This window comes from Phyllobates terribilis, unplaced genomic scaffold, assembly GCF_046119375.1.
Source record: "Phyllobates terribilis strain yellow unplaced genomic scaffold, ASM4611937v1 Scaffold_5__5_contigs__length_657084704, whole genome shotgun sequence".
Classification (NCBI taxonomy): domain Eukaryota; kingdom Metazoa; phylum Chordata; class Amphibia; order Anura; family Dendrobatidae; genus Phyllobates; species Phyllobates terribilis.
This window is the reverse complement of record NW_027362765.1, coordinates 532,618,789-532,634,279: the sequence shown is the minus strand read 5'-3', so window position 1 is coordinate 532,634,279 and position 15,491 is coordinate 532,618,789. Positions and strand designations below refer to the sequence as shown.

The 15,491-nt window shown below is 50.8% G+C and overlaps 1 protein-coding gene across 4 annotated transcripts in view; it reads right to left on the bottom strand.

Moving 5' to 3' along the window:
- Window positions 1-15,491, bottom strand: part of LOC141273646 (PH and SEC7 domain-containing protein 1-like) — a 555,342-nt gene that overhangs the window by 365,405 nt on the left and 174,446 nt on the right. For all 4 annotated transcript variants that reach the window (XM_073685772.1, XM_073685776.1, XM_073685773.1 and 1 more), the window contains 2 exons: window positions 10,795-11,838; window positions 10,567-10,669 (listed from right to left, as the gene is read on the bottom strand). In XM_073685772.1, coding sequence (XP_073541873.1) covers window positions 10,567-10,669; window positions 10,795-11,739 — 1,048 coding nt within the window. In that variant the 5' untranslated portion in view covers window positions 11,740-11,838. The remainder of the gene's footprint in view (window positions 1-10,566; window positions 10,670-10,794; window positions 11,839-15,491) is intronic.

The following is a 15,491-nucleotide window of genomic DNA, read 5'->3' as shown; positions in this document are numbered from 1 at the left end:
CAGTCTCATTTTATAGCCCTTAGGGGCTTTTTTAGCCAATTGTTTGCTAATATGGTACTCCTCTCATTGTTTGTTTCACAAAGGTGCTGAATACCTAGGATAAAGAGGACTTTTCACCTGTTCAAATTTTTCATGTTGAACTGGACAAACGACACACAATTATTTTTTTGGCCTCTTTGTAGTCGAGATATTAGAGATCAAAGCATTATTTGACACCTAAATAGTTTTTTTAAAAGTCCAAGTGGGCGCTACCAGAGAGATCTAACTGGGGGGCGTGCACTTCTTCGTCTTTCTGATGCAAACCAGTCATAAGCAAGCAGCAACACATTGGGGCAAGAAGGACACACTCCACAGTAGCTTAGAATAGGCTCAGTGTGAGATATGTATCGAGAAGCAGTCTATACTCCTGAGTGTGATGACATGTGCTGGAGCATAGTAGACCTGAGTGTGATTAACTGACAGCTTGAAGCTCTCATCTCTGGCAGTCAGTGTGGGGGGAGGGGCAGTGCTGCAGAGTTGAGTCTCATTACAAACACTCCTAGTATCTCTTCTCTCATAGTTCTGTCAGCTCTGCCAGTCATAAGCAGACATCCACTTACAAGGGGAAAAAGGACAGCCCGCACTAGAGCTTAGAACAGACTCTGTGTTAGACATAATGACACACTCTCCTCTGCTCACTGCAGAGTGATTACATGGGCCACAGCGCAGAAGAACCGAGTGTGATTAACAGCTTTAATCTCCATCAGTCAGTGTGGGGGGAGGAGCAGCACAACAGACTTGACAGCACTACACTTGGTTTGGAAATGCTGATGCGTGTTCGGTCCTGCAAATAAAGCTCATTTGAATTTGAGAGGAGAGCTACTAGACCTGTTGGTAATGAGACTCAACTCTCAGCACCGACCTCTATGCTGCCTGCCATAGATGAGAGTTGAAAGCTGTCAGTTAATCACACTCAGGTCTGCTGTACTCCAGCACATCATCACTCTGCAGTGAGGAGTGCACACTGTGAATACATGTCTCACACTTCACCTGTTCTAGGCTATTGTGGTGACCTGTTCTTCTTTCCCCAGTGTGTTGCTGCCTATGATTGGTCAGCATCAGAATGAGGAAGAAATACACACCCCAGTGAGATCTCTCTGCTAATAAACCACTTGGACTTAAACATTTTTTTAACGGTTTAGGTCCAAAATACTTTGATGGCTAATATCTTTGCAACAGAGAGGCAAAATTTAAAAAAAAGGACCAAAAACATTTTATTCTGCTCTTTCAATACTAAAGACATGGAGTCAATAGTCCAAGAATAAAGTGTAACAATTTTTATTTAATTATAGTAACACAATGCATACACAAATACAAATATATGTACAGACGTGATCAATAGCAAGGGGTATAAAAGGTATAAAAGGCATGTGGACCAGAAGTAAGTATTGGGGCAGGGAGAGTATATACTAAGATAGAAGACTATAAAGTGCTAGTGCTGAATAAATAATATAAAAGATATATGTATGTCATATGGTGGTGCTGGATACAAATAAACAAATTCAACACAAAGCCAGTCAATGAATGGTAATCATTATTTGTCACTGTGACACCCCAGGGGTCTGGTTGCCACAGTGATAGAGATATTACGTCTGAGAGCAGGTGGGAGGTCTCTTGGTCAGGGATCCTATGCATGCCACACCTCCTGCCCAGTCCTGGGAGGTGAAGAACTTCCCCTATATAAACCTAGGGCTGAGGCAGGGTTAGTGAGTAGAGAAGAGGTAGAGAAGAGAAGCAGCATAGGAAGAAACTACAGGAGCTCTGTAGGAGCAGTGCAACAAGGAGTCAGGGGCTGGCAGCTGCAGAGCTCGCCCTGACTGAGAAGATTTCTCACCGGACCCGGAGTCCGAGGCTGTGGGGACTAACTCCTATCCAGCAGCAGAAACCGACCGGCAGGGGATTGCAGGTCCTCTGGCCCAGAAACCCGAAGGCACGGTCACACGCGTGGGACCAGCACCGCCGTCGTGGAGCGGAAGCTACTAGAAGGCCCCGAGTCACCGGCCATACGGGTGAGCACCACACGGTACACTCAGGGACGTGGGCTACTTATACCCGCCTCTAGCAAGGTAGCCAGAAGAGTACAGTCAGTTTGGGAGGCCTACAACTCCGCCTGGCCAGGGGAGATCCCATCTGCTCAAGGACTGACCAGGCCCCAATCGCTAGCCAGTACTCCGGGAGGGTCTATCTTTGTCACCAGTAAAGACCCTGAACTACACCGTACCGTCTCCGAGTGGTTCCTGCTACCCCCATCGTCCACGTCGGCTGCCCTGAGGCCATACCCCTCCCGTTGGGGGTTATGCTATCACGCTGCACAATCCAACCACCGGCCTCAGCGGTCTGCCCTGCAGCAGCAGCTCCTTAGCTGTACTCAACGGGTGGCGTAGTCGTCCAACATCTACCGCTGATACAGCGCCACTTAGTCTGACTCCCTGGGCACGGACCGGATCACCGCCACGAGACTACAACCCTCAAGAGATCCGGCTCCGGGTAAGCTCCCGCGTGCGCAACGCAGCGCGACACAGGCCCAGGGGCGCGTCAACTTTTGGCGTAGTCGGCAGGATCTCGTGCCCGCAACCACCGGGTACTGCGTGCCTGAAAAAGACTGTTCAAACTTACCTGTGGTGAAGATTCCCGCCATCCGGCGCCATCTCCCGCTTCCTTCCCGCCATCGGTGGAGTTTTCCCGCCATCCGGCGCCATCTTCAGCCTTCTTCCCGCCATACGTGGAGTTTTCCCGCCATTGGACGCCATCTTGAGGACGCCGCGCGGGAAGAAGAGGGGCGTGGACTCCGAAAGCGCGCGAGAACTGAAGCCCCGCCTCACGTCCGGACGTTGCGTAAGGTCCTGGAAGGAGCCCAGCAGACGCCGACGTCACAGGAGCGCGACGGAAGGTCCTCAACCCTGACGATCCACTGCGGAGCCGCGGCCTACGGAAGAGGATCATCGCAAGGTAGGCCACGGTCCACTAGGGGGGAGAAGGATGTCGGATACGGAGGAGAGCTTCACCGCTTCAACCCCCGCCAGCGCCACCGCTGTGGCGGTCATGCCTTTCACCATGCCCTATATCCCGGGGGCAGCCTGGCTACCGCAGTACTCGGGGGAGTCACCCTGCATGACTTTAGAGAAAAGCTGGATAGCCTCTTCCAGGTGTACCCCCTCACAGAGGAGCAAAAAGTGAGCATCCTGGTGGCCCAATTAACCGGGGCAGCCCAAAGGGAGGTAAAGTCCTGGCCACCTGGGGGGAGGACTGTCGCAGGGATACTAACCTGGCTGAGGGACACCTTTGATACCCGCACCTCAGCCGAGATTAAGCTTAGATTCTACGGGTGCAAACAGCGGGCACATGAGAGTATAAGGGACTATGCCCTAAACCTACAAGAGGCCCTGAGAGCCATTAAGCAGACCGACCCTGACGGCGTGGGAGACGAGGACAGGCTGTTGACTGAACAATTTATAGAGGGTTTATATTGCAATGCCCACCGAACCCAGTTGCGGGCAATGGCCTTACAGGACCCTCATCTGGGATTTGCACAGTTCAAGGACAGAGCCATCCGGGTGCTTCGAGAACCGGCACCAGGTGGCGTTGTGACCCACAGACGCCCCACTACCACTTACCACCAGGAGGCGGCGCCCTTGTCGGCAGGGCCTGTGGGAGCTGATGCGCAGGCTTTGAACAATGACCCGGCTCCAGACCTGCACCATCAGGTCCAAGAGCTAGCTAAAAGCGTTGCTGCGCTAACCCGAACTGTGCAGTCTTTACAGGTTTCCACTCCAGGGAAGATCCAGCTGGCATCCGGACCGGAGGACATCCCGTGGCGTCGACCAAGGAGGACCCCACCGGCCAGAGGAAGACCCAGCGACCGATACAACGAGGACGGACGACCCATCTGCCGCCGCTGCAATCAACCTGGACATATGGCAAGGTACTGTCCTTTAAACTGGCACAACCTGGGGTAGAGGGCCAACCCCCAGGAAAAAGATCACCAGGCCCATCGAACTGGCGCGACAAATATGTGGGAGGACGTCCAGTCTTACCCGTGGTACTGGATGGCATTCCTATGAGTGCCCTGCTGGACACCGGGTCACAGGTCACCACCATCCCGTACGTGCTCTTCAAGCAGTACTGGAATGACTCGGATATCACCCGCTACCCTGACGACGACTTGAGTATCATCGCCAGCAATGGTCAGCCCGTGCCACAGATTGGATTTAAAGAGGTGACCATTAAAATCGGTAGAGTCGAATTGGCAGCACAGGGACTGATCATTGTAGACATTGACAAACACGAGAGTCACCCAAAGATAACTCTAGGAACTAATGTAATTGAAAATTGTCTTGCAGAGGTGATTTTCCTTTTACAGCAGGTTGCCAAGAACGCCAGCTCTGGCCAGTAGCGAGTGCTCCAGAAAGAGATCCGGGCACTGATGCGACGGCAACAGCTAGAACTCTCCGGTGGTGAGATTGGTAGCGTGCGAATGTGTGACCCTTTCCCTATTGCCATGCCCCCAAAAAGTGAAATGATGATTTGGTGCCGGGCAGCTATTGGTCTGAGAGGTAGAGATTACCAGGCAATGGTAGAACCAGTTTACTCAGACAGTAGGCCCACCATTTTGACAGCACGGGGGGTGGTCAATGTACGCCATGGGAGGGTGCCCGTTCGCATAATAAATATCGGGAAGAGGGAAGTGTACCTGCCCCGGTATGCCACGCTAGCCAAATTGTATACCATCAATCAAGATTCCATACAGTCCGTAGAACCCTTGCCTCCATCTTCCCCGGAGGAAGGTAACGGCTCTAAGAAAACGATGGAGGACTGGTGTCAGCAACTACATTTGGGTACTGACTCCACTCCCTCACACCAGAAACAGGGAGTCTATCGGGTGGTTCAAGAGTACGAGAGAGTGTTTAGTAAACACCCGTTAGACTTCGGGCGAGTCAAGGGGGTAGAACACCACATCCCCACGGGAGACCATCCTCCCATAAAAGAGAGGTATCGACCCGTACCCCCTGCACACTACCAACACGCCAAGGGGATGCTTAGAGACATGAAGGAGGCTGGGGTGATCAGGGATAGCTGTAGCCCCTGGGCAGCTCCACTAGTCTTAGTCAAAAAGAAAGACAACACCATGAGGATGTGTGTAGATTACCGGAAAATCAACCGTATCACACACAAGGATGCGTACCCCTTACCAAGGATAGAGGAGTCTTTGGCTGCTTTAAGATCTGCTAACTTCTTCTCTACCTTGGATCTCACTAGTGGGTACTGGCAGGTTCCTGTAGCAGAGGCGGACCGGGAGAAGACCGCATTCACCACCCCGATGGGACTTAGCGAGTTTACCTGCATGCCGTTCGGACTCTGCAACGCACCAGGAACCTTCCAACGATTAATGGAGTGCTGTCTGGGCCACAGAAACTTCGAGACGGTCTTGTTGTACCTGGACGATGTCATCGTATATTCCAAGACGTATGAGGACCACCTGAAACACCTGGCGGAAGTGTTCGAAGCTCTGGCAAGCTACGGCCTAAAGGTGAAACCCTCCAAGTGTCACCTCCTGAAACCAAATGTGCAGTACCTGGGACACGTGGTGAGCGCTGACGGAGTGGCTCCCGACCCTGATAAGATCACCGCAATTAAGGAATGGCCAAGTCCCTCCAGTGTAAAAGAAGTGCGGCAGTTCCTCGGGTTGGTAGGCTATTACCGCAGATTCATCCCCGGTTTCACCAAAAAGGCAGCTCCTATGCAGGACCTCCTGATATGCCAGTCCCGGAAGGCCAAGAACCAGAAGCCACCCTTCAGATGGGAGAAGTTAGAAGAAGAGTCCTTCCGCCAGCTGAAGATGGCCCTCACGGGGGATGAAATCCTGGCGTACCCTGATTACAGCCAGCCCTTTATCCTCTACACCGACGCAAGTAACATCGGGCTAGGAGCCGTGCTGTCCCAGATCCAGCAGGGGAAAGAACGAGAAAGAACGAGTAATCGCTTACGCCAGCCGAAAACTGCGACCCACCGAGAGAAACCCTGAGAATTACAGCTCATTTAAGCTAGAGTTCCTGGCAGTGGTGTGGGCAGTCACCGAACGCTTTAAGCACTACCTCGCTTCTTCCCGGTTCATCGTGTACACGGATAACAACCCGTTGACACACCTGGACACGGCAAGACTCGGTGCCCTAGAGCAGAGATGGATGGCCCGTCTGTCCAACTACGAGTTCACAATCAAATACCGGGCAGGACGCTCCAGTACCAACGCGGACGCCCTGTCCAGGATGCCAAACCTACCGGACGTAGGAGAAGATCCAGAGGGACTGGAAGAAGTTGAACTCCCCGCGTTCCACCGTCATGGGACTATCCAGTATTCCCATCGGGTAAAGAGTAAGCAAGCCGCTACGTTTAACCCCTTGCCTCACTACAACTAGGAGGAAACGCAAGACAGTGACCCTGCCGTCCGACTGGTGAAGGAGATGCTGACTCGGCCAGAGGCTCGCCTTGACCCAGACGCTCCGGAGGAAGCCAAGCAACTATGGGCTGAGAAGAGTCGACTGTTCCTTTACAAGGGGAAGTTGTGCCGCAGAATGGTTAACTCCCGGACGCATGAACTAATCTGGCAAGTAGTGGTGCCACGAAGAGACGCAGCCATGGTGATGGAGGCATACCACGACGGGGCTGGACACCGGATGGAAGAAGCTGGAGTTCCTGCTGCGCGAGCGGTTCCACTGGGTAGGCATGAGGGGAACCATCGAGAGGTGGTGCAGAGACTGTGGCCCGTGCAACCTAAGAAGGAAGGACCGTGCCAGCCAGAAGACTCCCCTGCAGTCCATCGTCACCCGGCAGCCGTTGGAACTGGTAGCCTTGGATCATGTAAAACTGACCCCAAGCAGAAGTGGCTACGTCTACGCACTAACCATCGTGGATCACTACTCCCGGTTCTTGGTTGTCGTCCCCGTCAAGGACTTAACAGCTCGAACAGCAGCTAGAGCCTTCCAGCAGCATTTCTGCCGTCCACACGGGTACCCGGACCAAGTGTTGACAGACCAGGGACCTGCCTTTGAAGCGGAGGTCTTCCAAGAATTCTGCACTCTGTATGGCTGCCGGAAGATAAGGACAACACCCTATCATCCGCAAACTAATGGACTTTGTGAGAAAATGAACCAGGTGGTAATGGATCTTCTGAAAACGTTGCCCCTGGAAGAACGCAGTCTGTGGCCTGAGAAGCTGCCCGATCTGGTGGACCTATACAACCACATCCCGGTAGGTTCCACCAACTGTACCCCGGCTTACCTAATGAGGGCGAGACCTGGTAAGTTACCTGTTGACCTGGAAATGGGAGTCCTGACACCCGAGGACACTTCACCAGAAGCAGACTGGGACACAGAGAGGCAGCAGCAGTACCGGAGAGTACAGGAGAGTGTGGGGCAAAGTCTCTGTCAGGCTAGGGAAAGACAAGAGAAAACTTACAACCAGTATGCTCCCGCTGTTCCCCTGGTACCCGGAGAGCAGGTCTTGAAGAGAAAAAGACGGCTCCACAAGTTGGACGACCAGTGGGAGAAGGACCCGTACACCGTACTGCCCTCAAGCCACGACAACCCAAAGGTCTGTACCATCAGTAAAGACGGAGGGGAAACCACGACCATTGTATCCCGAGATCACCTGAAGAAGTGTCCCGAACAGCTACGGAACCCTGAAGAGGAACAAGAAGACCCTCGACCCGTAGAGGAAAGGGAAGACATGGTTAGTACTGTGTTCGGAGACTTCCCTCGGTCTTGGACTCAAGTCAATGGCGCAGTTGTGGTACCCGTACTCACCTTCCTCCAACCAGCATCCCAAGCACCTACGGAGCGACAGGTAGAGCTGGAAGAGCAGCCGGTCCAGGAGGCAGAAGACTCCACACAAGCAGAACAGGAGGATCAACCCTCTGCTTATAGTGAGCCTGCCGTACCCCTAGTGAGCCAAGGAGCCGGTAGACAGCTGCCCAGTTTACCCTTGACAGCTCCTACACCCTGTAGTTCAGGGCTAGACAGTCAGCTCCGTAGGTCCACTAGGGCCACTAGAGGCCAGTTACCCGCACGTTGGAGGATTTGAAGTGTATAAATTGTTTTATTTGTGGTTACCTGTTTTTCTTGTTGCTTGTGTATAATTATGTGTTTCTAGTTGTTTATAGGAGTCTTTGGTGGATTTACCGGGAATCCTGTGTACATAGTTGGAGCGTAACCCAGGACGGACTAAAGACTGTTAAGGACTCGGGGCAGGACAGACCTCTACCTGGTTACGTCTCCCTGTTTTGGTGAAATGGACACCTTGCTTTTCTTCAAAGACTGCACCCGGTTACGGACATGCCGTGACCACCTTTATGTGTTTTTCTTATTGTATCATTATTGTTATACCTTGTTATGTTTTTCCAAAAATATGTTTAGTCCCGGAGTACTAAATTTCACTAGGGGGGAATGTGACACCCCAGGGGTCTGGTTGCCACAGTGATAGAGATATTACGTCTGAGAGCAGGTGGGAGGTCTTTTGGTCAGGGATCCTATGCATGCCACACCTCCTGCCCAGTCCTGGGAGGTGAAGAACTTCCCCTATATAAACCTAGGGCTGAGGCAGGGTTAGTGAGTAGAGAAGAGGTAGAGAAGAGAAGCAGCATAGGAAGAAACTACAGGAGCTCTGTAGGAGCAGTGCAACAAGGAGTCAGGGGCTGGCAGCTGCAGAGCTCGCCCTGACTGAGAAGATTTCTCACCGGACCCGGAGTCCGAGGCTGTGGGGACTAACTCCTATCCAGCAGCAGAAACCGACCGGCAGGGGATTGCAGGTCCTCTGGCCCAGAAACCCGAAGGCACGGTCACACGCGTGGGACCAGCACCGCCGTCGTGGAGCGGAAGCTACTAGAAGGCCCCGAGTCACCGGCCATACGGGTGAGCACCACACGGTACACTCAGGGACGTGGGCTACTTATACCCGCCTCTAGCAAGGCAGCCAGAAGAGTACAGTCAGTTTGGGAGGCCTACAACTCCGCCTGGCCAGGGGAGATCCCATCTGCTCAAGGACTGACCAGGCCCCAATCGCTAGCCAGTACTCCGGGAGGGTCTATCTTTGTCACCAGTAAAGACCCTGAACTACACCGTACCGTCTCCGAGTGGTTCCTGCTACCCCCATCGTCCACGTCGGCTGCCCTGAGGCCATACCCCTCCCGTTGGGGGTTATGCTATCACGCTGCACAATCCTACCACCGGCCTCAGCGGTCTGCCCTGCAGCAGCAGCTCCTTAGCTGTACTCAACGGGTGGCGTAGTCGTCCAACATCTACCGCTGATACAGCGCCACTTAGTCTGACTCCCTGGGCACGGACCGGATCACCGCCACGAGACTACAACCCTCAAGAGATCCGGCTCCGGGTAAGCTCCCGCGTGCGCAACGCAGCGTGACACAGGCCCAGGGGCGCGTCATCACCGTAGACAATAAGTAGAGATGCTCGGTGTAAGATTGCATGTGCATAGATAAAAAGTGCATCCAGCTGCAAAGACATTCATAAAGAGCTCTTACCCATATTTCCTCATATGTAGAACCACGACTGCAGCCCCGACGCACATTTCGACACACGTTGTCTACGGTGACATTTAAATAATGATTACCATTCATTGACTGGCTTTGTTTTATTTACAGCCAGCACCACCATATGACATATATATATCTTTTATATTATTTACTTGGCACTAGCATTTTATTGTATTCTATGTTAGTACATACTCTCCCTCCCCCAATACTTGAGGTCCACATGCCTTTTATACCTGAGTCCCCCTTGTTACATTTTATTCTTGGACTATTGACTCCATGTCTTTAGTATTGAATTCCCTATGAGGAGTGTTCATAGTGATTACCTTTTTTTGGGCCGCCTACTATGAAACATAGGACATACTCTACATTTTGATTCTATTATGCATTCTGTTCTGATGATAAGGTGGCTCAGTGGTTAGCACGATGGCTCAGTGGTTAGCATTGCAGCCTTGCAGTGCTGGGATCCTGAGTTCTAATCCCACCAAGGACAACATCTGCAAGGAGTTTGTATGTTCTCCATGTTTGCGTGGGTTTCCTCCGGGTTCTCTGGTTTTCTCCCACACTCCAAAGACATACTGATAGGGAATGTAGATTGTGAGCCACAATGGTGACAATGCCAATATTGTCTGAATTGTAAGCGCTGCGGAATATGTTGGCGCTATATAAATAAAAAGATTATTATTATTATACTGTTTCAAGTTTTTTTCTGCTCTGCAGTGCCTGCTACATTGTGTGTCCAGGTCAATATGAAAAATTTAGTGAAAGGTCTCCTTTAAACAGCCTGATCATAGCTTTCTCAATTAAGTTCAATTGCCTCGATGCCTTGAACATTTGAACATTTAAGTAGAGCATTATTTTGTATTATGATTAGTAATAATATTTTGTGTATATATTTTTTTTATATGTATCTAATTATGAGTATACAATCATAAAGTTTGTGCGTAGCTGGGCAACACCTGCCAGCTTGGTTGAAGCACACCCCTTACCAGTCCTTTGTGTTTCTGGTGAACCATAGAAGAACTCCCATTTGGCTTTTGCAATCTTCTGTGCATGTAAAGAGGCTTCCTTTGGATAACCCCATGTGTCCGTCTGAAAAAAAAATTGTAAAACAAGAAAACAAATGGGAACAAAAATTGAAAATACAATACATTCAATAGATATACAGCATTTAAACTGATTTCTTAATATACAATATAATGAGAACCTTACCGTACCTGCTGAATAGGATCGAATCTCCTTGGACTTCTAGGTGACTGCTCATTAGAAACTTCCTGTTTTGATGATGTGACATCTTCTTTATTGAAATTGGATTCTCTCATAGTCCGTCGGAGGAGGGGGCTTTGAGAAGGACTTGATGACATTTTATTAGCTGGTGATGTATTACCTGATGTTGGACAGTTTGTATTACCATATGTACTGGGAGAATCACATTGTGGGGTCGGCTGAGTGTCTGAACCACCGACTGAGCAGGGGTTTCCATTCCCTGATTCGCTGTCTGATGGCATCTGGCATGTTTGAGGACTCTCAGACTTTAGCTGTGTTTTACTTCCTTGGGGAGAAAATATAGGTTGTGGCGAGCCAACCCGCTGTTTATTGCAGCTAGCAACATCTGCTATCTCCCCAGTGTCTTTGTGGCCAAGTGCTAGCTCAGCAGCACAACTCTCTTCTCTGTGGATTTCGCCTTCTTGTGGTGCAATCTGGCTGGAATCAGACTCAGATGGGATTCCATTTAAAGTCTGCACACTGGATTTCTTAACAAATGTAAATGTTACAATAGAACTATGTCCCGCAGCCTGAGAAAGTGCACAAGGTCTCCTGCTGACAGGTGAATATTGAGGATTGCTTCTCAGTGGACTGCAAGGAGCCGTTACCCTTCCAGACCGATGTCCTGTTTCAGTAACGTTGCAAACCAAAGACCCTGTACTGTTATACATTCCTAGATGAGCACGTCTGGCTTCTGGCGTAAGGCTTTTTCTAAGAACTTGGATTCGTCGAGAATTGAGGTCTGGAGTAAAACATCTATGTGGACTAAAAGCTACCTCTGAGTTCAATCCTGGTAACCAAGGCTTGCCTTCAATGTCTCGGAGGGCCCTTGGAGATGAAAGGATGCAGTCCCCTTCAGGAAGAAAGCGTACCACCCCACCAGTTTGAGCCATCATTTTATTTTATAGATCAGTTACATTCAGAGGCTTCATGTATATACAGAAAGGTTCACTAAACATAGTTTGGTGTACATATCTATGCTTCTCCAGAGAAGTCTGAAAAACACAAAAAAACACAAAAAATATAAGTTATTAAACATCAACATCTGCCTTTTATATGTAACATACAAAGTAAAACACTTTATTTTTAAATATAAATCAGAACCTGTTCATTATTTATTATTATTATATTATTATTATTATTATTATTACAATAATTATGTTAGGTCGCTGTCCTATGAATGTTGCCGTTACCCGGCCAGGGCAGCTAGGTTGGTAGTAGCTGCAAAGCAAAATGAGGATACCATGTTTACTAACTGCAATGTATATGTTTATAAGATTTCTTAGAAGATGCAATTTGCTGTAAGTAACAAGTAGCGGAGCTGAATTTACTATTGTAGTTACTCGCATTAGCCCTTTTGTATAGTGGGACACCCTCCAGATCAAATTTTTAGGAAGACAATTTTCTTATGAATTTTCGGAAGAAAGCTAAAGTACCTAGGGGAAACCTGTTAAGACAAGGGGAAAGAGACAAGCCAAGTTGTAGGTGGCGTCCATAGACCTGGTTCAGGTTTATGTGTCTACATATCTTCAAACTACATCTGTCTGAATATTGAAGCATATGTCATCTATGTCTATATACTTAAAAAAAATATATATATATATATACAGTACAGACCAAACTGTAACATACCTGGCGGCGTCCTTGCATGGTGGTCCATCTCCCACTGTGCAAGAGGGCGCACTTGATCTCCTGTCCAGAATGTCTCTCTGGCTTCCCTCCATGCTGTCTGTTTGTGTCTGTTTCTGCTGCTTAAGGGCGGCGCCCGATCACTTCCTGCCTTTTGTACCTGCTGTGGGTCACACCCCTTGTGCGTCCTCAGCCTATTGCTGTCTGTCACTTGGTATATAGCTCAGCAGCTCCCTTCTATCCCTGCCTGAGCATAGTGTTTCCTTCAGTGTGTGCTTGCACTCTGAAGGTGCCAGGTCCCGTCTCTTGTCTCCTGCTTTTTGTATCAGTTCCCGTGTCTGAACTGTGTCCTGTATGTCTCCTGCTTTGCGGTATCAGCTCCCGTGTCTGAACTGAGTCCTGTATGTCTCCTGCTTTGCGGTATCAGCTCCCGTGTCTGAACTGTGTCCTGTATGTCTCCTGCTTTGCGGTATCAGCTCCCGTGTCTGAACTGAGTCCTGTATGTCTCCTGCTTTGCGGTATCAGCTCCTGTGTCTGAACTGAGTCCTTTCTGTGTTCTCTTGTCTGTCCTGTCTGAACACGCTCCTTGCCTGTTCGCTCCGCCTTCTAGTGGCCGATTTCCTAGACCCGCTCCTGTGTCTGGTCTGTCCTGTCTGAACACGCTCCTTGCCTGTTCGTTCCGCCTCTCTGGGGGCCGTATTCCCAGACCCGCTCCTGTATCCCTCTGCAGTGTCGGTCTCCTCCGTACACTCAGTTCCAGTCTGAACTCTCTCCTGTCCTTTACCTGTTTTGCCTCTATGTCCGTTCCCTTCCTTTTTCTGCAGAGTCTGAACTCGTACCTAACTCCTGCTTGTTGTCTCTGCAAGTACTGTGTGAGTATCTGGCTCTGTCTTTCCCTTCCTGTCTGTTCCGTGTGAACAGAGCCCTGTCCTCCCTGCTCAGCCTTGTCTGCACTCTAGCTGTGCTAGCCTGTAACCCTCTGCCTGTATTGTTCCTGAGTCCCGGTGTGTACTGGGTCCTATCCCGCCTGTGTTCCTACCTGCTAGTGCCTCCCTGTCTGCACTCTAGCTGTGCTTGCCTTTACCCCCCTGCCTGCATACCCGCCTGCCTGCATACCAGTCGTGCCTGCCTATACCCACCAGTCTGTGTGCCAGCCTACCAGCCTGTTCCTGTATTCCCCTGTGTGGGTCAACAGCCGTGTCCGGGGTCTGTCCTGGAGTAGCACCTGGTCCCTCTGCTCGGTTCCTCCTTGGTGCACTGGCGTCGTATGCCGTCGTGCGACCCTGGTCGGATCGGGTGAATACTTAGTCACGCCCCTCCAGGCATTCACTCTCCGGCACGGTCCAGTGGAATCACTACCAATCACACGCACACGCCGCTTAGCCCGGGCGTGTGCATAACAGCATGCTCAGGCCATGGTTCCCGTTGAGCCCCACGGCCTTCGCTCTTTGAGAAGTTTTTCCAGCGAATACATGCATTAAAATAAATAAATAAATTTTTTTCCCCCTTTAGCTGAGTTCCAGGCGAATTACGCACCCGTCCAGATGGATCTATCAGCTCTCGTTCCTGCGGATCCGCCACGTTACTATGGGGATCCAAGACAGTGTCGTGCATTTGTGGAGCAATGCATGCTACACTTTAAGGCCTACCCTCTCTATTTTCCTTCCGATTGGGCTAAAGTGGCCTTTATGATTGACTACCTAGCGGGTGATGCCTTGAAATGGGTCACCCCCCTATGGGAAGCATGGGATCCTGTCATCCTTGACCTGCAGGCCTTCCTGGTGGCCTTTCGTATGGTCTTTGAGGACCCTAACTCTGAAGCCCCTGCTGAAGCTTCACTTCCCAATATCCCGGAGCAGCCCCGACGGGTAATGTGTGTGGGTAGCGCAATAGTCCTCCAGCCCAATGAGACTACTGCCCACCCAGAATCCTCACAGGGTGACTACGCTTTCCGGAATACTTCTCTCAACCTCAAGAGGCAGTCCAGACGTGCTAGACTTAGAGGCAAGCCGTCACGTCAGGGTCTGTCCTCCCTGAGACCTCCTGACCCCAACCTTGAAGTCCCTACTGAAGCTTCATCTCCCTGTATCCCGGAGAAACCCCAATGGGTAATGTGCGTGGGTAGTGCACCAGTTCTCCTGGCTGAAGAGACTTCTGCCCATCCAGACTCCACACAGGAGAACTTCCTGCACCCGGCATCAGATGCTTCTTTCTCTTTAACCGGTGTGCATGTCCAAGGATGCTCCAAAGCTGTGGTTACCTCAGAGTCTGTGCACCTCTACTACCTGGCGGAGGATCCCCTGTTGCCTCCTGAACCCTCCGGGATACCACTCGATGACAAATGGAGAGAGACTTCTCTACACCCGGTACTCAATACTTTGTCCGCTTCGTCCTGTGAGCCTGACAATGGGTACCCCAAAGTGGTAGTTACCTCCGAGTCTCTACACCCCTCCGACCAGGCGGAGGATCTCCAGTTGTCTCCTGAACCCTTCGGGGTGCTACCTGGTAGCGAAAGGACAGAGACTCTCCTATACTCTGTACCTGATACCTCGCTCGCTTCGTCCAGTGAGTCCAACCTAGTGTACTCCGAAGCAGAGGTTACTCCTGAGTCTCTACACCCCTCCGACCAGGCGGAGGACCTCCAGTTGTGTTCAGAATCCTTCGGGGTGCCACCTGGTGGTGAATGGACAGAGACTTTCCTATATCCTGGATCTGATACCTCGCTTGCTTCGTCCAGTGAGTCCGACCTAGTGTACTCTGAAGCAGAGGTTACCCGTGAGTCTCTACACCCCTCTGACCAGGCGGAGGACCGCCAGCTGTCTCCAGAACCCTTCGGGGTGCCACCTGGTGGTGAATGGACAGAGACTTTCCTATACTCGGTACCCGATACCTCGCCTGCTTCCTCCAGTGAGTCCGACCTAGTGTACTCTGAAGCAGTTGTTTTCTCTGAGCCTCTGCACTCTTCTGACCCGGCGGAGGACCTCCAGTTGTTTCCTGAATCCTCCGGGATACCACCAGA